Genomic DNA, 22,126 nt, shown 5'->3' on the forward strand with positions numbered 1-22,126 from the left:
AAGTTTAGAAGTTTTAGAAGTTTAGGCCAGCATCATATGTCCGAATTTCAGTCAAAACCGTTCTATTTCATCATGGACAATCTGAGAGCAGGTCTTTGTGTGTAAAATACCGAACTTGTCCTTTAAGTTGTTTAAATAAAGTTATTTTTCGACTTCACAATTTAAAAAATTGTAACCAGTTGGAGGTGGAAGTTTGTTCCCCCTTGAAATTCATTTTCAGCCCTCGGTGGAGAGGATAAGGATACAAATAACTTGAAATAACTCTATACATTCTTCAAAACTAAAACTATGGGGGTGGGGGTTTCTAGACTAAAATATTTTTTATTTATTAAAAAAATTTAATTGCACTGACATATCTTAAAATACACAAGTGCCCTTTGTTTTGCCTCAAAATGCACACAAGTAATGTTTTTAGTAAGGCATGTTTTTTAAAACTAGTTATACTACGGGTCTGCTGAATGCTTTATTCTGATTGGCTGATGAATGTTCTGAGGTGTGCAATTATTTTCTGGGAAACGCACAGCGAACATAGTTCAAGGCAGCTCTTTTAACCGCATTGTGAAGTGATATGGAACTGTATAGTTAACTGTAATAACGGACTAACAAAAACAACATGACAGATGATTTTCCAAGCAATAACAGCGCTGTTTAGAGATGCACAGAGGTAGCCTCCTTTACACAATCTCTCTCTGTGTCTGTCGCTCTCTTTCTAATAACTTCATTAATAACTGCATTAGAATGCTATAAACAGCTCAAGCCTCCATTGTCAGCTTTAAAATTATGTTTTGGAACAAGCAAAAGCGCCGTTGGATGAGACGCGGAAGAAACTTTTTCCATGTTTAAGTGCAATATAATTGGATCCACAGTGCTTCTATCAACCTAGAAAATGTCAAAATGAAAAACCCAGTAATTTAGTTTTGGTAAACCATTCTTTGCAACGTGTTAAAAAATAGGTCATTGAAATTTGTCTCCCTTGTTACGTCAGGAGGAGATAATACTGCCCATTAATCTGCACCATCCAAGCACGGCACTGCCATTTAGTGCAGAGATCAACTAATTTGCATTTAAAAGGACACACCCCCCCAAAAAAGCACAATTTTGCTCACATCTACAAAGTGGCAATTTTAGCATGCTATAAATTATTATCTATATGGTGTTTTAAACTAAAACTTCATATACGCACTCTGGGGACACCAAAGATTTATTTGACATGTCCCCTTTAAATAAAATCTTAATTAACACATTCCTCATCAGGCTACTCGATAAAAAATAAATAAAAACACAAATAGTTTTTATTGCTTTGCAGATTTTAGTCAGATAACATCTTGAATGTTCTACCCTTAGCACAAATACTAAAGCTAAAATTAGGATAGCAAACTCTTTGTGGAAAAGTGCAAATGGGTAAAATTTAAATTGTAGGAATGCATTTCACTTCTATTCCTTTCTTTTATTTATTGACCCCTTAAGTCTTAAATGATGCCTAATCCAAGTATCCCTTATTTGGATATTAAACTGGAATATAATACATGGGCCACTCCTGTGATAAGATTGTGATTGGCAAATTCGAGGATAAGCAATAAGATGGGATATTCGCTGTGCCTTTTCCATTCGTCTGCCTCTTCGCTCAAACCCATCCAGTGGGCGAGAAGATTCCTCATGGCCTCTGGGAAAAGTTCAGACGCCAGTTCCTCTGGAGGCGGCAGGTCTGTGATGTGTTCAATATGCTGGGCTTTAAAATCTTCAACCCGACGACTGATAGCGCCGTTAGCCGCGCTGAACTGCTGGCCGAGCCATCCTGAAATGGATTTCAGCAGTGCGCTGGAGTAGATGGAGATCCTTTGAAAATGTGTTTGAAGCAGGGTCATCACCAAATCCGTCAGTCTCCCCTCATCCGGCTTCTCGGTGATGCAGCACTCGACATAGTCCAGTATCTTCATATTGGTGTTTAACTGTTCCTCTTCGATGTTTGTAATAAACTTCACTTTATCTCCAATGCTGTTAAGTTTCTGAACAAGTAAACCAGACTGGATGGTGTTCGATTGCTCTGTTGAGGAACAGTAGTCGTGGTCTGTAGAAGATGAATTGGTGGACTGATCTGTAAATCCCTGAACATTTTTCAAGGCCTTTTCTCCTTCAGAGTTCAGATGGCTTTGGGAGGATTCACATGTGACTGTTTGTGCCTCCTGAACATCCACTTGGGTGTCAAGATGATAGGTCAGGTTTAGTTTATCATCATCTATCCGAGACTTCCACAGATCCTTATGAAATAAAAAAATGTAAACCGTAAGAATATTTTAAGACCAAATTTAATCATACAACCACACCTTTAACTTACCTGAAAGGACTCCATAACTGACAGCTGATCTTGTTTGTTATAAAGTTCAAAAGCCACTCTGAATACTCCATGTATACTATAAAACCACAGACTGTTACTGGAGAAAGGAAGTCTCAATCCCTGAAATCTGCAGTCTGAAGGTAAGAGAGAAAGTATTAAAGGAAAACACCACCGTTTTTCAATATTTTATTATGTTCTTTACCTCAACTTAGATGAATTAATACACGCATATTCCTTTTAAATGCGTGCACTTAATCCTTGTACAGCACATCGCGAATGTGTTAGCATTTAGCCTAGCCCAATTCATTCTTTAGGATCCAAACAGGGATGAATATAGAAGCCACCAAACACTTCCATGTTTTCCCTGTTTGGAGACTATTACATAAGTAGTTACACAAGTAGGTATGGTGGTACAAAATAAAACGTGGCAATTTTTAAGCAGACAAAAAATGAGAACTATATTGTATGGTGGAAGAGCACTTAGTTTGCATCACTTCGACCTTGGTGCGCAGCGCTGGCGTCACATGACCGGAGATAGACGAGAAGTTGTGATTTAAAAGTGCATATTTTTTATTTTCCTTGTCAAAAATGACAATCTTTTCGCTAGATAAGACCCTTATGCCTCGTTTTGAATCGTTTAGTGTCCTTTGAAACTCTGTTGAAACTGCAAGTTTAAACTGTTACGTGTTGGGGTCCATTAAAGTCTATTAAAATGAGAAAAATCCTGGAATGTTTTCCTCAATACACTCTAAAAACAAACGGTGCTATATAGCACCAAAAGTGGTTCTTTGCTCGTAATCATAGAAGAACCGTTTTTAGTGCCATATAGCACCAGTGAAGCACCTGTGTAGAACCATATAGTGCTATGTAGAACCATATTTGGTGCATTAGTGGTTCAATATGGCACCTATATGGTTCTACACCGGTGCTTCACTGGTGCTTCACCGGTGCTATATGGCACTAAAAACGGTTCTTCTATGATTACGATCCAAAGCAACAGTTTTGGTTCTATATAGCACCGTTTGTTTTTTTAGAGTGTATACATCATTTCTTCTCGACTGAACAAAGAAAGACATCAACATTTTGGATGACGTGGTGAGTAAATTATCTGGGTTTTTTTTTTGGAATGGACTAATCCTTTAATACTTTTAAAAACCTTTTAAAGTTAACTCTGACTGAACAGTGCAATTGCTTTTAATTAGGTGTCTTATACAATTGTATGTTTGTATTTGCTGATCTTAAGTATAATGACTTTTTGTTTGTTTTCTAGTATGTATAGAGATTTGTGGTGTATTATGTAATCCGTGTCGTCTTTTATGTATTGAAATTTTGGCCGCCAGTCTTGGCCAGGACTCCCCGGGAGAAGAGTTACTGTAACTCAATGGGACCTTTCCTGGTTGAATAAAGGTTTAAAAAATGTAACAGTCTTTAAATAGGGAAAACGTTGAAGTGTTTGGTGCCTTCTAAATTCATTCCTATTTGGATCCCAAGGAACGAATGGGGCCAGGCCAGATGCCAACACACCCACAACACGCCCCACAAAGAACAAGTGCACGCATCGACAAAAAACAGGCACGAATCAATTCGTCTAAGCTGATGTGGGAACATGGTAGGGTGTTGAAGAGCGGTGGTGTTTTCCTTTAAACATTGAAATAAACAGTTCATCATTTTTGAGACTACAAAAAGATCATCAGAGTACCTGATGGGAAAACCAGTTTAGTTGCTAGTCCTCGCTTAGCAAATTTGGCATGATATCTGGGTTGGTTTTCACTGCGTATGTCTGTGTCTGAGAACAAATCCGCTCCAAGAAACAGAGGTACCATCTGATCCTACAAAATAAAAGTACAAAATATAAAGATAAATTAAAACTTTAAATATATGAAATAAAAAATGTATAATGGTCCTCTCACCTCATTGGTACCTTGTTTAGCAACTTTAAATGACTTGTTGTTTACAAGATACAAGTGCCGTATTCTCCTTTTACCGCATTGCCAGTTTGACATATTGATGAGAGAAACCCCACCAGATGTCATGATGCTGTAAAAACACAACTATTTCCACAACAAACTGTAAAACGTATTCAGATGTAAAAATATGTATTTACAAATTAGAGCGCACACGCACTGATCAAATAAAGGCTTTTATGCACGCTCTCTTCTCCTGGGTTAAAAAAAAACTGTCCATAAAACTTAAATAAAATAAAAATGTGAATATACAACTATTTTTTATTAGAATATTTATGTAATATAAAAATAAATATTTTTAATACTTGCTTGCGTGTTCTTCAGCAGTTGTATTTTGTTATCGCGTTCCCACTGCATCCGGTTTCCGGTCTCTCATCCAATCAGCGCCCCGCGTAAGCGCGTTTTTACCGATCAGCCCTTCGAACCTAGAGACGTCACATTGATCATCAAACATGGCCGAGGTTGATTTTGGAGACACCGAACTGTTCGATCAGTTCGATGAAGTGCATGTCGTAAAACATATTCGCTTTAATGAAGATGAAGAAGAGGACTCGGGTCAGCCGCGCAAATGTCGACAGACGTTCGACGCGTACGAAGCCACAATCGCGCGTTTGAACGCAGAGAATATCCTTACAATGAGACCTGGTGCTTTCTCTTTGCATTTAGGCGCTCTTCTGTAACTTACTTTAGTAAAAGTCTTGTTTTTGACTACAACTGTATGTCACGACGACGTGCAACACGGTGTGCTCAACCGAGATTAAAAGTCCACGTGGAGAAACAAGTAATATTTCTTCAGGTGTTTGTGTTGATCAGTTATGGATGTTGCAGTGGGACCCAATACGATTGTATAGTTTTAGTCTCGGTGTTAAACGTATTTTATAGCAAAGCACCCATTTAGTCTTTTATTATGGTTGGTAATTGTAAAACTACATTGTTTTGTCGGTTTTAAAAGCATACAGCATCTCCTGTCTCAAATGTTAAGTCCTGCTGTGACGTCAGACAGACATCAAGAACTATACACCGTAGAGAAACGGTGGACTGTTTTGATAAATAAGATTTTTTTATATACAATTTATTGTATTTTGTACCTTAACAAACGTCCACATGAGGAACTGAAGAGAAAGATAAATGTATTAAGTCGTCCTGTGTGAGTATATTAAATATATAATTTATCAATAGTTAAACTAAACATCTGTGTGCAATTGACAAATTAATTGTTTGCTTATTTTCATCCCAGAGGTATAAAAGTTGAAAACCCCAAAACCGATGGACCGCTCTGCCAAGTTCTTTATGGAAACAGTAACATTTCCAAGTAAGTTTTTGTTGCAAAGTGTCCTAATTTCTTCTTATAGAGCGAAAAAAGGTAAACAAGACTATATATGATTATGTTTACAGGCAACATCGACAAGAAATCGAAGACTTCATCTGCTGTCTTGTCCAGAAACACCTACATGATGCAGGAGGACCTGCGCCTAATGTCAAACCACATGTACATCTTTAAGTCTTGTGTTCGCAAAGAGATTTGTTATAAATATTCTTGATTAGAAAACAAAAATAATTCAAGTCTTTATTTCTTCCTCAGTATTCAAGTTTTGTCATGGAACAGAGCTATAAAGTGCAGGAGTCATGTACCACTAAACTTATCAAAGATGCTTTCAGTGTGAGTACCAGAGATGTTTGTCTAAACATATATTATTATTAAATAATTTAATTTCGTGTGTGTGTGTGTGTGGTATTTTGGGGGAAAATTCTGATAAACATGCTCAATTTTTTTATATAAACATTCATCACTTATTAACACTTTTGTTCAGAACTAATCCATGTTGTTTTTCTATGTTTGCTTTGTTTTTGTAGGTGGTAGGAAGTGTTTTGTACTTTACCAACTTCTGTGTTGACAAACTCGGCCAACCACTCCTGAATGAAAATCCCCAGCTGACAGGATGGGAAGTTCCAAAGTATCCTGACGTTTATAGTTAGCTTGGCAACTTAAAATTGTGGCACTTTAAATCATTAAAAAAAATCTTTCAGTTTGTTTGCCCCCTATCTGTGCATCACTGTTCCTGAATCACGATTGCAAAGATACCAGCAGGTTTTCGGCCAGGTCATTGCGCTTGAAGATCAAGAGATCCAGATTAAAGGGAAAAGGTAAAATTGCTTTGCAAGCCAGTATGCTGAATTGTTTGTGCAGATTGCCATATGCAATGCCAGGTGTGCAGCACATACAGATATTTATTACTCACATGCTGTATGTATTTGTCTTTACAGGCCGAAACCTTGCTGTTTTAACTGCGGTTCTGAGGAGCATCAGCTGCGAGATTGTCCGGAGGTGCTGATCTTGATCATATTGAATTATTTTAAACACAATTTAATATCAGATCTATTTAAAGTCTTCCTTCTGTTTAAGCCTAAAGATATGGCTCGCATCAATGAAAAGAGAAAAGAGTTTTCGCACAACAACAACAATCAGAGCAACCAACGTTACCACGCAGAGGAGGTCGAGGAGCGATTCGCAAAGTACAAGCCGGGAAAAGTGAGGTCAGCCGTCTTTTGAATTTATTTTATAGTCCTAGGCAACAAAAATTACATTTAATGATTTAAAGAGCAAAATACAATAATGCACAATGTTTTTGTGAGTCAAGAGCTTTATGATGCCCTTGGAATCACAGCAAACGCCCTCCCTCCCTTCATATATCGCATGCGGGAGTTGGGTTACCCACCCGGTTGGCTAAAAGAGGCTGAGATGGAAAACTCAGGCTTGACGCTGTATGATGGTAAAAGTGTTTTTTGAAAGATAACGAAAAAATTAAATTTATGTTCAGATATGTTTTTAAATAGTATAATTCAACTTGTTTTGCAAGGATCAAATGATGCTTCTGAAGATGACCAAAGCCAGAAGATCTCGTATGATGTCTCCAAGCTGGTTGATTTTCCTGGATTTAATGTTATGACTCCACCCAATGTCAGGGATGTAAGTACACAAAAGTATTGTATTAAATAACAATGTATTCGGGCTCGGCAGTGTGATTTATTGTATATAACTTGCAAACGTAAAAATGTGTAAACCATGCATCACCATTTATACAGTTCCAGTAACACTGAGCACAGGGTTCCCACAGGTCCTTGAAAGTTTGTGAATCTGGGGGGATTCAAGGCCCTGGGAAGTTTTTGAAAATATAAATACATAGATACAGGTCATTGAAAGTGCTTAAATCTATTTTATGCAAGAAGTTTTCTGGAAAAAAAGCCATATTCCCTGTGTAGTGTAGGATAATATCATACAATTTCTAGCATTTTAAGCACACATGCTAAACTGTTCGCTTTAAATGCTTATATCTTCTGTATGCGAATGTTGATTCATACCAGAATGCTTTTTCGCATAGTTGTGTTTGACACTTGAAAACGTTTTGGTTAACGTATGTAACTGTTGTTCCCTGAGAAGGAAGCGAGACCCTGCGTCTCCCTTGCCATACTTCTTGCGTCCCTGTAATGCCATCTTTGGCAATATTTCAGATAGCGATATACCTCCTGGCTACCGCGTCACCCTGTCTTTGTTTTTAAGCCTCACCATTGGATGAATTTGATATACACATTCAGACGCACTTACCCCTGGAGGTGTCTCCAAAGTGTTGCCAAACTGCAATATTGATGCAGAGCGAGTTCCTTCAAAAGGGAACTGTAACAATGTATCTTAAAATGTAACACGATGTAACCTTTCTCTCACTTGAAATGTGTCCCCACATTTAGTTCTTGAATTTGAGGATATTGGACCTGGAAACTCCTTAAAAGTTCCTTGAATTTGAAGTTAACTACGGTGTGGGAACCCTGTGAGCAACTATAAGTGTTGCTTTCTGTGTAGACTGCTTTATTGATTATAATAGTGTATAATTGTTTTTTATTGGTGTAATAGTCGTTTTATATAGTTATCGTTTAAAAAGCTATTTTAATTTCGCTTAATTTCGTTAGATCCTTTTGACTTAATTTCCACTGAAACAGGAAGCATGGGTGGGGCACATTGAGTGTCCCCTTCCTCTTTTAAAATAGCCAATTGCGTTTAGTTTAGAAGCTGAAGTCCAGAATGATGTCATAAAAATTATTCATCTGTATAGAGGGTATGCGTTGACGTCACTTTTCCACATGACCACGCCGGAACTCGCCCTGTTGAGTGGCAAAACATTCAACAAATGGCTGCTTTTCGTAGCGGCTGCTGTAAAGCTGACTATTATCAGCTTAAATTAAATTAAGTTGGCCTCAACAGTGACCCTAACAACTTGCCAAACAACCAGTAGTCTGCGGACATTGGCATTTGGCCAGACATTGCTTTTCCTGACATATATGTTTGTCTTGCCTAACACTTTTAAACCATCCCCCCATTGTAGAACACAAGGCTCATCATAATGTATGTTTTTTTAACGAAGGCTCCCTGACAAAACTACACAGAATAATACACAGAATAAGAGGATTTTTATCCAAAAATTTTACATACCTGACATATGGCTACTGCTACTGAGTGGCAAAACATTCAACGAAATGGCTGGCTGTTCTAGCGGTGGCTGCGAAAATGTCAGTATAACTGACAATTCTCAGCAAAAATAAAATTTAGTTGCACTTGATAGTTACTCCAGCAACTCTACAAACCCATCTGTGTGGTCAGTGGACGTTGGCATGGATGATCCATTTACTTCTCCTTTCTGTGTTTCTTGGCAGTCTGTGAAACTATAACTCTGAATTCTTGTTAAATCTGTTAGTACAGTCTATCGCACAACAGCTTTTTTCCATTTAAACGCGTTTTCACTGTGTTTTCGCTGATTTCACACTGTACACAAATTCTGCCTCTGTCTTTTGCCACTCAGTGGGCGTAACCGCAGTCACTTTCGCCGAAGGTGACGTCACGTGCATACCCTCTATTGCCAGAAACAAGACACTGAGTGCGTTTACATGCTGTGAATAAGTCTTATCTCTTTTAAAATAAACATACCACCAGCCACAGGATGTCGCAATCACTCTTTGCAAGCAAGGGGTTGGAAAAGGACTCTTGTCAGGTCCGTTCGGCAAAAACACATTAAATTTAAATTACCCAATGGCGCTAATATTATACCCAACCCGTGTCCGAGGCACCCATAAAACTTCTAGACCCGAATCCGCTCTGGTCGGACCTCAGATTTTCAGATTTAATTGGTAAAGACCCCTGCTTTCCATGTCTGCAGAACCTATTTAATGTAACACATGTTTTATTATTTATGCGTTAAGTAAACGTGAAAAATGGTTTTCTTTTATTGTTTTTGCATTGTATGCAAATGCCTTAACCGGCTTTTGTGCACATGTCTCTGTATAAAATATAAACGTCACAAATGGAATCGTAAAATAAGGCATATAAGTCTGTGCTCGACTTTACACATTATACGTTTACTAATCATAATCTGCGTAATACTGCATGTAAAGGCACTCATTACGTTTTGAATGCTTGTATATTCTCAGTATGAATTTTGTCAATATTTTGGAACACACTAGTTTATAGATATCCTTATTAGAGATGTAATGATTACTGGTTTAATGGTTTAATAAGGTGCTCTAAGCGAATTCACGCGTTTTAGACCATAAAACATTTTTTGTTACATACAGCAAACATCTCCTCACTATCTGCTTGCTGCCTGTCCGCTGAACAAACTTTAAAATAATGCGGTCTCTGTAGACAGCCCAGGCTCTACAAACTGCAATAAAAACACAGTGGCCAAACCTAGCACCACAAAACAAAACAAAGTGTTCCAGCCAATAAACGACAAGAAGGAGTTGGAGGTGGGGGTTGCGCGCATCATGAAAGCACGGATGGGAGGGGGAGGAGTTAGCTACGCTCCGTTTGTTTGAAAACAGTTCAAACATCAACAAAAGTGACGTCTCACAGATTCTCTTAGAGTGCCTTTAACCGTGATAAAAATATCCAATGGTTAGAATTACTGCATTTTTTTAATATCCATTTAACCGTACCAGTGTCACTGCTCAAAAACCCCTGTCCAGCCTCAACCAATTTAAGCAATAATGTGAGAAAACACATTCATTCACGACTGCTCCCATGTGTTTGTGATGACAGTGCTTGACTGACGGAATTTAAATTAAAAAAATGCTCACATTTATGGAAATCTAGTTGTACTGACACATGTTTACAATTTTTTTTTTTAAGACAAATCCATCTTTTCTATTCGTTTTCCATATAAATTATGTTTAAAGCTCCTTTTTTAGGTTGTTTTTTTTTCATGATTGCTGTGAGCACAGGAGTCGTGCAGCTTACTCCTGTGACACAAAGTACACATAATTTTTTTACAGCATTTTGCTGATGAAAATCTGATTTATTCACTTGTGTTTTATCTGACCTAAATGAACTTTGATATTAGGACCCCAAATTTGCTATGATTAATGTTATATCCTTATTGTTTACGTGAAATTTGGTTTGCATCAGTGCATTTTTTACATTTCTAGAAATTGTTCACAAAACCATGATAATATTGATAACCGTGGTGATTTTGGTCACTATAACCATACATTTCCATACTGTTTCATCTCTTATCCTTATGTCTAATATATATTCATCCTAAAAGTGGAAAACTTCAATTTCATGGGCACTTGAAATAGATTCATTTTATATACAGTGGTTATTATCTGTTATAAAGTGACAAGGTGGCCTGTGCCATAACTAGGAACTACAATATTATACAAAAAGGAAAATATAAAAATCTAATTACTTTTCAAGTTGACTAAATGGATCAATTGCTGTAAAATCAAGAAATTGTTTTACAATTTTTAAACTCCTGCATTTGTTTTGTATACAGGACTACAGGTCTTTTGGGTCCATCCCCATGCAGCCCCAGCACTGGAAAGAAAATTTCACTGCTTATTTAACCAGCACTTTTCCATCAGTAAGAACATGCTATGCAATATGTTTTTTAATCTTTAGTTTGTTGTTTTTCTTAATACGTCTACACAGGGATGTATACTCGAGTCACATGACTTGCGACTCAACATGCACTTGTATCCCAAATTTGATGACTTGGACTCGATATAAGTCTCAGGTCTTCTGTAATTAAAGGAATATTCCATTTTCTTAAAAGAAAAATCCAGATAATTTACTCACCACCATGTTATCCAAAATGTTGATGTCTTTCTTTGTTCAGTCGGGGAGAAATTGTGTTTTTTGAGGAAAACATTGCAGGATTTTTCTAATTTTAATGGACTTTGATGGAGCCCAACATTTGATACTTGACTCAACACTTAACAGTTTTTTTAAAGGACTATGAACGATCCCAAACGAGGCGTGGGGGTCTTATCTGGCGGAACGATTGTCATTTTTGACAAGAAAAATAAAAGTATGCACTTTTGAACCACAACTTCTCGTCTAGATCCGGTCGTGATGCGCCAGCGTGACCCCACGCAATACGTCAAGAGGTCACAGAGGACGAACGCGAAGCTCTGCCCCAGTGTTTACAAGTGTGTTGAAAGAGGACCGTTCCTATGTTGTTGTATGCCAACTGATACTAATTAATGTCTTTGTGTCAGTTTATTGTTTACAATGGTCCGCAAATGTGCGTTTTATATATGTAACACGTGACCTCCCTACGTGACTACGCATTTACGTTAGGTCGCGCTGGACCGGACCTAGACGAAAAGTTGTGGTTTGGAAGAGCATTTTTTGTTTTTCTTGTCGAAAATTGCAGTCGTTTCGCTAGATAAGACCCTTATGCCTCGTTTGGGACCGTTCACAGTCCCTTGAGGCTCCGTTGAGGAAAACTGTTGCGTGTTGAGTTGGGTGTTGAATGTTGGGCTCTGTTGGGGTCCATTAAAATTAGAAAAATCTGGATCTTCTTTTAAGAAAATGGAATATTCCTTTAACTTAGACTTTGACAGCAATGACTCGAGACTTGACTTGGACTTGAGCCCTGTGACTCGGAAAGACTTCATAATCAGATCAAAGTCCTTATCACTCTAGAAGGGTCCCTGCAGCGTGCACTTGACCCCATTGTGTTTGACATCCCTGCTTCTGACAGCGCTGCCCTGTACGCTTGATCACCGCCCAGCAGAAACACAGAACGCAGGCATGAGAAACGAGAGGCGTGGTCGCGATCATTGGTGCTCGCCTCATCATCACCGTTACCGCTGCTGTTAAATGTTAAACATATTCTACCTGCCTTCCTGATATAAATTAATATAAATTTGATATGATTATCGATACTGATACACTCATTTGAGAAAAGAGCACTAATGACTTGTTTAAGACTTAAAGTTGATGACTTACAACTCGACTTGGACTTGCCTGTCTTGATTCGGTACTTGAATGCAAAGACTCGAGACTTACTTGTGACTTGCAAAACTAGACTTGGTCCCACCTCTGCGTCTACATACATTTCTCAAATTTTCCTTCCACAGCCTAGTCCTGGTTCCAATAAGAGGCGTCATACATCTGAATTAATGCTCGGCCCTACCAAGAAACTGAGATCCAGTCCAGATCGTGAATCAGACATGGAAATAGAGTCAGGTACGAGGCTCAGATTCTGTGTTAGACTTTAGTGTAAATAGAGATTTCGTAAGCACAGATCGTTTCTGTATGAATAAGGAGAAAATTGTTGTAAAGTAGGTCATAAAAACTAGTTTTACAACAATAAACTTTAACTTTGAACAGATACAGAGAAGAGAAATTAGTTTTAGACAGTGCCTTTTAATTATTTACTGGAAAAGTAATTGTATATTAATTTTAGAGCTTGTTGAAAATACAGAAGTTTTTAATCCACTTACAGATCAAGACAAGACTCCAATCAGACCAGAAGGTTTCCAGTTTCAACCACCACCGCCTCCTCCCGGTACTTCGTCCCCTGGCATTCTCCCACCGTTACCACTGGGAACGCCGCCCTCCACACCCACCCCGCCTCCCCTCCCTAAAGGTACTCCGCCAACATATAACTCTCCATCCAGTCAAGCAAGAGGCGTGGCCGAGGGGGAGGAGTCAGAGGATGGGCTGACACTGGAGGAACTGGAGGAGCAGCAGAGGCTTCTGCGGGAAGCCCTCGAGAACGCGGACACCACGACAAACAGCGACTCCGAGACCGTAGCATCCGTGACTCCTGTCCCAAGCTCCCCCAGTGTCTGCACACCCTTGAGACTCGATGTGGAGGACGACGGAGAAAAGATTCAGACGGAAAACGCAGACAGTCACATGTATGAAGTCTTGAGCACGCCTGCTTCACCTGTTGTGGAGCCGGTGAGCAGTGTTAGTGAGGATGAGAGAACGGATACAATGACAAATCAAGGCCAGGGAAAAGCTTCGATTGATGAAAATGTGATGGACGACATGAGTGACATTATTGTCCTGGATGAAATTTATTCGGAAAATGATAATTCTGACACAAACGACAGAACTGAAAATGTGACATCGGTTCAGAAGCAGGAAGCCAACACTGAAGTGACTGAGAACAGTGAGGAACCTGTGACAAGTAAAGTTACTTTCGTTCCTCATCGTAGCAAATTTGCAGCGGGAATAATTCCTTTTGAGGACACACCTGAGTTTACGGAGGTTGCTGAAGCGACAGGGGTTTACCTGAAGATTCGAGATTTGCTCAAAGGTTCCCCAAGAAATCAGGCCAAAAACAAGAAATAATGGATGTCTGTTTTTACACTTTTTCTTTTACTAGTTACCCAGTCAGTAGAGTTTTGATCTTTATCTGTTTTATAGGTTATCAACGATGTCTCGCGCATCATTTTTAAGAAAACTACAAGGTCTTGGGCTAAAAAAACAGATGGAAAACACATTTGATTCATGTACCTGGACTGGCTTTTGTACTTAAGATTTAAATGTGTTTAATATTATTTTTATATTCTTCTTGTTAAATTTGTTGTTATTAGGGTGATTATTGCTATGGTTGCTTGTTTGACCGCCATTGAAAATTTGCATAATTTGTGAATATCTTAAATCCTTTCTTAAAGATTTTGTCATTTGTTCACCTGTGTTGATCTCATTAAATTAAACATTTTAACTGGTAAATAAAACTTTTTTACTTTACTATAGACTATAGCTTCCATAAAGTAAATTCAATAAAACAATTTATATTATTATATAGACAAATATTTGACCCCAAAATGTTAAAATAGGCCAGTCAGATCAGATGACCAGACAGCTCTGCAATGGTAAGTATTTTATTACAATGTGGAGGTGGGCAGTAATTTATTAAATTTAGTCATTTTTAATTTATAATTTTTTTACTCTTAATTGTACAGTACAGAAGATGCAACGCACGACAACTATTTAGGATGCTTTACTTTTATATAAATTTAGATTGCACTACTCGTACTGACTTTCCCAGGTGTTCCTGTATCTCAGTTAGTAGAGCATTGCAAGGGTTCAATTCACATGGAACATAGACCTAGATACTGATAAAAGGTATAGCTTAAATGCACTGTTATTCCCTGTTTACGTTACAAGCAACACGATCCCATTCCTTTTTAATTGAGAGCTGGCGATTTTAGCGACATTGACTGTTGGGTAATGTCCAGTGATGCAACAAATAAAAAAAATCTTAAACTTTATGCAGATGATGAACGACTTTAAGGAGGGACTACCAATGGGAGTGAAGCGTGGAGTTCACGTCATCCATCTTTTGTTGTTTTTTTAAGAATTAAAGCTGCAAGCAGCGATGAAAGGGCCCTCGCACACATGCCAACCACCACCCAATGGCCATAGGTATGCAGTAAATAGTGGGGATATGCATTCAGGTTTGTAATTATAGGAGGTATATTGATGATATTATGATGTGCCACAACTCCATTTTGCAACAGGTGGTGCAATTCCTTAAACTGAATACATACACTAACCTAAAGGATTATTAGGAACACCATACTAATACTGTGTTTGACCCCCTTTCACCTTCAGAACTGATTTAATTCTACATGGCATTGATTCAACAAGGTACTGAAAGCATTCTTTAGAAATGTTGGCCCATATTGATAGGATAGCATCTTGCAGTTGATGGAGATTGTCATGTTCAAGAAACCAATTTGAACTGATTCGAGCTTTGTGACATGGTGTATTATCCTGCTGGAAGTAGCCATCAGAGGATGGGTACAAAAGGGATGGACATGGTCAGAAACAATGGTAACAAGGCATGATGGATCCATGTTCTCATTCTGTTTATGCCAAATTCTGACTCTATCATCTGAATGTCTCAAAAGAAATCGATACTCATCAGACCAGGCAACATTTTTCCAGTCTTCATCTGTCCAATTTTGGTAAGCTCGTGCAAATTATAGCTTCTTTTTCCTATTTGTAGGGAAGATGAGTGGTACCTGGTGGTGCTGTTGTAGCCCATCTGCCTCAAGGTTGTGCATGTTGTGGCTTCACAAATGCTTTGCTGCATACCTCGGTTGTAATAAGTGGTTATTTCAGTCAAAGTTGCTCTTCTATCAGCTTGAATCAGTCGTCCCATTCTCTTCTGACTTCTAGCATTAACAAAGTATTTTTGCCCACAGGACTGCCGCATACTGGATGTTTTTCCCTTTTCAGTTACTGGGATTGTGCGTGAAAATCCCAGATTGTGAAATACTCAGACCGGCCCGTCTTGCACCAACAACCATGCAATGCTCAAAATTGCTTAAATCACCTTTCTTTACCATCCTGACATTCAGTTTGGAGTTCAGGAGATTGTCTTGACCAGAACCCCTAAATGCATTGAAGCAACTGCCATGTGATTGGTTGATTAGATAATTGCATTAATGAGAAATTGAACAGGTGTTCCTAATAATCCTTTAGGTGAGTGTACATGCCTTTAGTCCTGAACTCTTATCTAACTTTAATTAGGGCACAGATTAAACATTGTCCCCCGGTTTCACAGACAACGTTTAAGGCTAGTCTAAAACACATGTTTGAGATGTCTGAATTGAAAATAACTTGCATGTACAGATTTTAAAACATGCCAGTGCCATCAATTTGTCTCAAGATACACACCAGTACCATATTTTTCTGAGGCATTTTTATAAAACATGCATAAACATAATTTAACTAAGGCCTAGTCCTGGCTTTAGCTAAGCCTTGTCTGTGAAACCAGGCCTGTATGTTTGAGTGAATGTAAAGCATGCTTGCTCACATTGACAGCAGGTGGCACAACGACTGTAACTGAATATTGCCATGTTGATGTGTGCAGGTCAGGACCATTATAAAACCTGTGACGTTTGGGGTAGGTCAGACATGAGTTAATCAGTTTCATGGCAAAACATCAAACTTTGTCTGGCTGCCACAGACACATCCTCCAATGAAAAGTCAACAAATTCACAATTTATTATCATAAAGGCTTTTAGATGAGACTGATAAAATAAGATACTGATCTGGTTAAATCTCTTTAAGGCGGTTTCCCGGAACCCGGTTTAGATTAATCCAGGACCAGGCCTTAGATATATTGAGACATTTAAGTAGATTTTACAAGCAAAACTTACAAAAAAAACATTATAGGTGTGCATTTTGAGACAAAACAACAGCAGTGATATATGTTAAGATATGTCAATGCAAAGTGTTTTTGAATTATGGCAGCTCAAACATGCATTTTAATCTGGGACTAGGATAAACCCTGTCGGGGAAACCACCCCTTTGAGTAGTAAATCACAGTATAAAACATGTTATTTCCTGCTTCCGTAGGTGGCGTACTGACTATCAATGAATTTTGGCATGTGTGTGTTTAGGCCAGGCCAGTTATCCATCATGTAAAGCGTAGGACAGATTGAATATTGTAAGCCTGAGTTAAAACAACTTCCTGTTGCATGGCGAAACGCTGAAATTTGGCAGGCCACTCGGACACACCCTCCAATGAAAAGTCAAGATTTCCGTACTTTAGTATCGCAAAGGCTTTTAGATTAGACTGACCAAATATGATGATGATCTGATTAAGTCTCTAGGAGGAGTTTGTTAAAGTATAAGCCTAGAAATGACAAAATTTGCACACAAATCACAGAGAAATTTCAAAATGGCCGACTTCCTGTGGGGTTTAGAGCTTGGCTCCAAGAGTCTTGGGATGATACATGATCCTTCTGCATTTTAAACTTGGTCCGTTTAACATAGCGTGGGGCTGCTCTCTTAAATTTTTGTAGGTGGCGCTATAAAGCCATTTTACACCCCCGTTTCTGAAGCCTATACCACATTTAAATTTTGCCACATTTGACACGTGTGCAACGTTTCATGACTTTTTTAGCTTGTTTAGGCCCTCAAAACTGCAATTCATTTAAATATACTTTGCCAGACCGCCATGGACACACCCTTTAACAAAAAGTCAAGGTCGTCGCCATTTATCATTACAAAAGGCTTTAGGATTAGACTGACCAAATATAATGTTGATATAGTTTAATCTCTAAGAGCAGTAAACCACAGTGTAAATTGTGATATTTCCTGCTGCCTCTAGGTGGCGTTGTGACTGTACCTGAATATTGCCATGTTTATGCTTCCAGGCTGGCACCCTTATACAACAAGTGAATTCAGGGCAGGTAGGGCATTGCATGCCTAAATTACAACATCTTCCTGTTTCATGGCAAAACATCACACTGCCACACTGCCATGGACACGTCCTTCAACGAAAAGTCAAGATCTTCGCAATTTTTATTGCAAAGTGCTTAAGATCAGTCTGACCAAATATGATGATGATATGATTTAATCTCTATATCAAATAAATCATAGCGTAAAGGATGGCATTTCCTGCTGCCTCTAGGTGGCGCTATGACTGTAACTGAATATTGGCATTAAAATGTGTTCAGCTCAGGACGTTTATAAAACACGTGAAGCATGGGTCAGATTGGACATTTTAAGCCTGAGTTAGAACAACTTCCTGTTTCATGGCGAAAACGTCGAAATTTGTCAGGACTTTACGGACACATTCGCCAACGAAAAGAATCTCCGCAATTTAACATCGCAAAGGCCTTTAGATGACACGGATCAAAATGGTTATGGTTCGATTAAATCTCTAAGAGTAGTTTGTTAAAGTATGAAGCCTGAGTCGGAGCCGATGGTGTAGTGGGAAACGCTCTGACATGTGGTGCTTCTGCACTTTCGGCGACCCGAGTTCGATTCCCGGCTCATGGTCATTTGTCGATCCCATACCCCTTTCTCCCCCCTGTACTTTTCTGTCCTCTCCTCATTTACTGGCAAAGGCAAAACGGTAGAGCTTGGCTCCAATATACTTTTTTGTATGACTTGAGGTGCTATATATAATCCTACCAAATTTCGTACCTGTACGTTTAACAGAGCGGGTGGGCTGTTCTCTTGAATATTTGTAGGTGGCGCTCTGGAGTCATTTCTACACGCCCAATTGTGCAACCTATACCGCATGTAAATTTTCACCACTTCTGCGTGTGCAATTTTTCATGAGTTTTTGAGCATGTTTAGGCCCTCAAAAATGCAGGAAAATAACACTAAACTCAGGCCCTAATTAGGAACCCCTCTTATAGACCTCACAGTGACCAAGACCTTGTTCACACTGTCAGTCCAAATCCGATTTTTCTACATAATAATATATCCGATTGATTTAGCGCATGTAAATGGCAAAAAACAAATGAAATATTTTTTTACAAATCTGTTTCAAGCTACATTCATGTGGGGTTTGAAATCCTATTCAAATCGCATTTCTGGAAATCAATTTTAATTCTCTACATTCTAATCAGAGTGGGCATAGCTTTTTACTTATTTCACGTTCTCTCACACAATGTAAAATGGTAAAAAACATCAGACGTTGCGTCAGAAACAAGATTGTTGTGTTATTGTTCATGTGGAGATTTGCTTCCTGTGTATCTGCAACATCATATTTACACTGTCATATCAAAGAGCACCTATTTTCTGATTTGTGATTTTTCACATCCTTTGGTGAGTAAAGGGCCGTTCACATATCGATAAATATAACGCTAACTATAATGATAGTGAATTATTACAGCAACTGCATCAACGCTGGATACCTGAGGTAATATTATGTTTTATAAAACGGTTAGTTCCAATCCTTGATTCTGATTGGTCAATAGGTGTGCTTTATTCACGATAAAACACTGCTATGACCGCTTCACCCAACAGTTCTATTTAATATCACTGCGCCCTTAGCAACACCCTTAGCAACACATGAGCATATAATGAGACAAAGCCTGAGAACAGTTTGTTGTTATTATTTTTGCGCTTTCATGTTGTTGTTTGCAGTCAGGGACTATTTTTTCTAGCGGAAGGAATGCTTTTATTGATTTAACTTCATGAAAGTTGCACTAATATATTTTTTACTTTAATATTGTGTGGTAACTGTTTTATAAAAGCAATAAGGTACTCGAGGCAAGTGCTGTATCCTGAATAAGTAACGGCTGAAGGGGTTGCAGGCACTCCGCTTCGCGTCGTGCCTAACAACGCCCTTCAGCCGTTACTTATTCACGATACAGCACAGCCTCTCGTACCTTATTGCTTACATAGACCTCCGCATTGAGCTTTTCCACTGTAATTTCAAGTGCGCGTGCGCTTAAGTTCATATAGATTTGATTGGCTGTCAATGGTATATCGTTCATCAGGTGGGGAAAAATCGCCCAGAAAGTGATCCCAACAATATCATTTTTTGTATCTTTATTGTTATAGTTATAATGTGAACTCCGCTTTTGTCTTTAATATAAAACGATTTTAAAAATTATATATTTTATAGTTATCGTTATAATGTGAATGGCCCTTAAGTGTGTGTTTGTACATTTTAACGATATGCAAGGTACAAATGCCAAAGTAAACGTTGACGGGAGTTATCGTCTCCAACTTAAATCTCTTTTCTTGGATTACAACAAACATACGAATTGTAGGCAACAGTTTACTTCCTTGGCGATGGTTTGCTAATAACTTCAATTGCATTTTATCTCTATTTGATGATACTGGTAATATTCTAACATATGAGCAATTTTTGAATTTTCATAACTTTCCAGTCCCATTGAAGGAGTATAATTCTTTGATTAAAGCTATCCCTGCTGGATTAGTACACTTAGTTAGTAATTATTTAAAATATAACACAGGTAATTGTGTTTGCCCCTCCCTATGTCTAGATGGAATTGACTTTTTGGACAGAAAATGCAACAATGGACACATTCGTAAAGTTTTTCAATCAAAAAGGAAAATTACTCCTAGAGGTAAATTCTACTGGGGCTCAATTATTTCAAATGTAAATTGGAGGAAAGCCTGGCTCTTGCCTAGTAAATTTTGTATATCCAATAAAGTCAAAGAAACCCATTTTAAAATTCTTCATAAAATTTACCCTGTTAATTCTCTTATTTCTAAGTACTCTGACATTGAAGAAATCTGTTCCTTTTGTGGTTCTGAGAATGAAACTATTCCCCATCTATTTTTTGAGTGTAATTTAACCAGTCAATTTTGGATTGATTTAAGTGTCTATCTTTTCAACCCTGTAAATATGACCCATAGCTTCACTATCAAAGATATTATATTCTATTATGAATATCCCAAGATGTTTTTCCTTGAAAACACTGTTAATTTTTTTATTTTATATGGTAAATTCTTCATTCACAAACAAAAATGGCTTAAATCCCCTTTGTATTTTCCACTTTTTCTTACTGAAATAAGATCCATTGTTACATCTCTTAGACTTATAAAAAACAAAAAATGTACACTTTTTTTGAAATGTTATGATGATTTATTCAAAGATTTAAGTTAAATTATGCACTTTTCTTACTCCGATGTTGAGTTTATAACTGTAATACAGTTTTACATTATGCAAACCAATTATTGATTTTTTTTGTTTGTTTATTTGTTTGTTTGTTTTGTTTTTTCCTTGTATTATTATTCAATTGTCTGCAAGTTAAATTCTGTCTGTAATTTGTTTTTTATTTCCCTGATTGTATGTATATTCTTTATATTTTTCAATAATAAAAATATAAATAAAAAAAAAATAAAAAAAAAAAGTTTACTTCCTTGGCCTGTTGACATGGACACAACGATCATTATCATAATTCCGCCTGCTTTTGACATACAGCCTGTAAGTAGCCTATGTTTTCATATTTAAAGAATTTACTACTGAGTTAAACCATAACTCAAACACGGTAAGCAGCGCTGTAATAGGTGCAATCAGAGGACACTGCGTTTTTTCAGAACAATGAGCTTTGTACAAAATCTACGCATTTCATGGAGGTGCATGGCATAGATGACCAACAAAAATGTACGGTATGTGGAAATTAATGTGTTTTTTTTTTTTTTTACCATAAAATACGCCTACAATAAATAATGTTTTTAGCTATGTAATAGGTGCTCTTTAAGACGACATTAAGTATTTGTATTCATGCAGCACTGCCCAGACAGAGTCGTATGGCATCAAACTACCATAAGAGTGATATTTTTATGTGCAGCCGATCAGTGCCGCATGAACTTGAGCACACCTATTTCAAACACCTCCACGCAAAGTCATTGCATAGAAACCAGTCAGTGCAGCTATTCTGAAAAAAAAACATCGGATCTTAACAACAGTTGTGATACACTGTGTGGACAGTCAGTCATTCAAATCAGATTATGCATATAAACCAGATTTATATGACAGTGTGAACAAAGTCAAAGTTGCAGGTAGTGTGCGCATGCAAAACAAGTCGCTTTAGATAAAAGTATCTGCCACATGCATAAATGTAAAGGAGTGCGCTGACCAGTGGGTGGCGCAAGTAAACGACTCCTGCTTCACACAACCTGTCGATCGCGCTGTTCCTGCATCGGGTCCTTGCAGTGCGATATCACCGTTTCTTCGCTTTTTTATGTGTTTGGCCTTCCATAGTTTAGGTTGAAGCACACCAGACCCGCGGTGTTTAGGCGGGG

The 22,126-nt window shown here is 38.0% G+C and overlaps 2 protein-coding genes across 5 annotated transcripts; one reads left to right on the top strand and one right to left on the bottom strand.

The window, feature by feature from the left end:
• Positions 1-1,289: 1,289 nt before the first annotated feature.
• On the bottom strand, positions 1,290-22,098 carry LOC129441113 (uncharacterized). Of its 4 annotated transcripts, none has more exons than XM_055200886.2 (6): positions 21,961-22,098; positions 4,605-4,724; positions 4,246-4,372; positions 4,035-4,164; positions 2,336-2,469; positions 1,290-2,258 (listed from the first exon to the last, which is right to left on the bottom strand). In XM_055200886.2, exons 3-6 carry the CDS (start codon positions 4,366-4,368, stop codon positions 1,497-1,499), a joined length of 1,149 nt encoding a protein of 382 aa, XP_055056861.2. In that variant the 5' UTR covers positions 4,369-4,372; positions 4,605-4,724; positions 21,961-22,098; the 3' UTR covers positions 1,290-1,496. The 4 variants fall into 4 exon arrangements, with proteins under 4 accessions (XP_055056861.2, XP_055056860.2, XP_055056862.2 ...); XM_055200885.2 differs by having other exon boundaries at positions 4,246-4,386; XM_055200887.2 differs by lacking the exon at positions 4,605-4,724 and having other exon boundaries at positions 21,961-22,068.
• On the top strand, positions 4,752-14,325 carry zcchc8 (zinc finger, CCHC domain containing 8). Its single transcript, XM_055200884.2, has 14 exons — positions 4,752-4,923; positions 5,404-5,446; positions 5,537-5,611; positions 5,695-5,788; positions 5,882-5,959; positions 6,154-6,254; positions 6,379-6,444; positions 6,565-6,625; positions 6,704-6,834; positions 6,934-7,070; positions 7,158-7,267; positions 11,121-11,207; positions 12,712-12,820; positions 13,080-14,325. Exons 1-14 carry the CDS (start codon positions 4,752-4,754, stop codon positions 13,934-13,936), a joined length of 2,121 nt encoding a protein of 706 aa, XP_055056859.2. The 3' UTR covers positions 13,937-14,325.
• Positions 22,099-22,126: the final 28 nt, after the last annotated feature.

Source organism: Misgurnus anguillicaudatus, chromosome 22, assembly GCF_027580225.2.
Source record: "Misgurnus anguillicaudatus chromosome 22, ASM2758022v2, whole genome shotgun sequence".
NCBI classification, from domain to species: Eukaryota; Metazoa; Chordata; class Actinopteri; order Cypriniformes; family Cobitidae; genus Misgurnus; species Misgurnus anguillicaudatus.

Coding starts and splice junctions, on each gene's coding strand:
- LOC129441113 (XM_055200886.2), bottom strand. CDS start 4,368: ATGACATCTGGTGGGGTTTCTCTCATCAATATGTCAAACTGGCAATGC. Junction 4,165..4,245: donor CTAAACAAGGTACCAATGAG/GTGAGAGGACCA, acceptor TTTATTTTGTAG/GATCAGATGGTACCTCTGTT. Junction 2,470..4,034: donor TAAACTGGTTTTCCCATCAG/GTACTCTGATGA, acceptor TCTTACCTTCAG/ACTGCAGATTTCAGGGATTG.
- zcchc8 (XM_055200884.2), top strand. CDS start 4,752: ATGGCCGAGGTTGATTTTGGAGACACCGAACTGTTCGATCAGTTCGAT. Junction 5,960..6,153: donor TTATCAAAGATGCTTTCAGT/GTGAGTACCAGA, acceptor TTGTTTTTGTAG/GTGGTAGGAAGTGTTTTGTA. Junction 12,821..13,079: donor AGACATGGAAATAGAGTCAG/GTACGAGGCTCA, acceptor ATCCACTTACAG/ATCAAGACAAGACTCCAATC.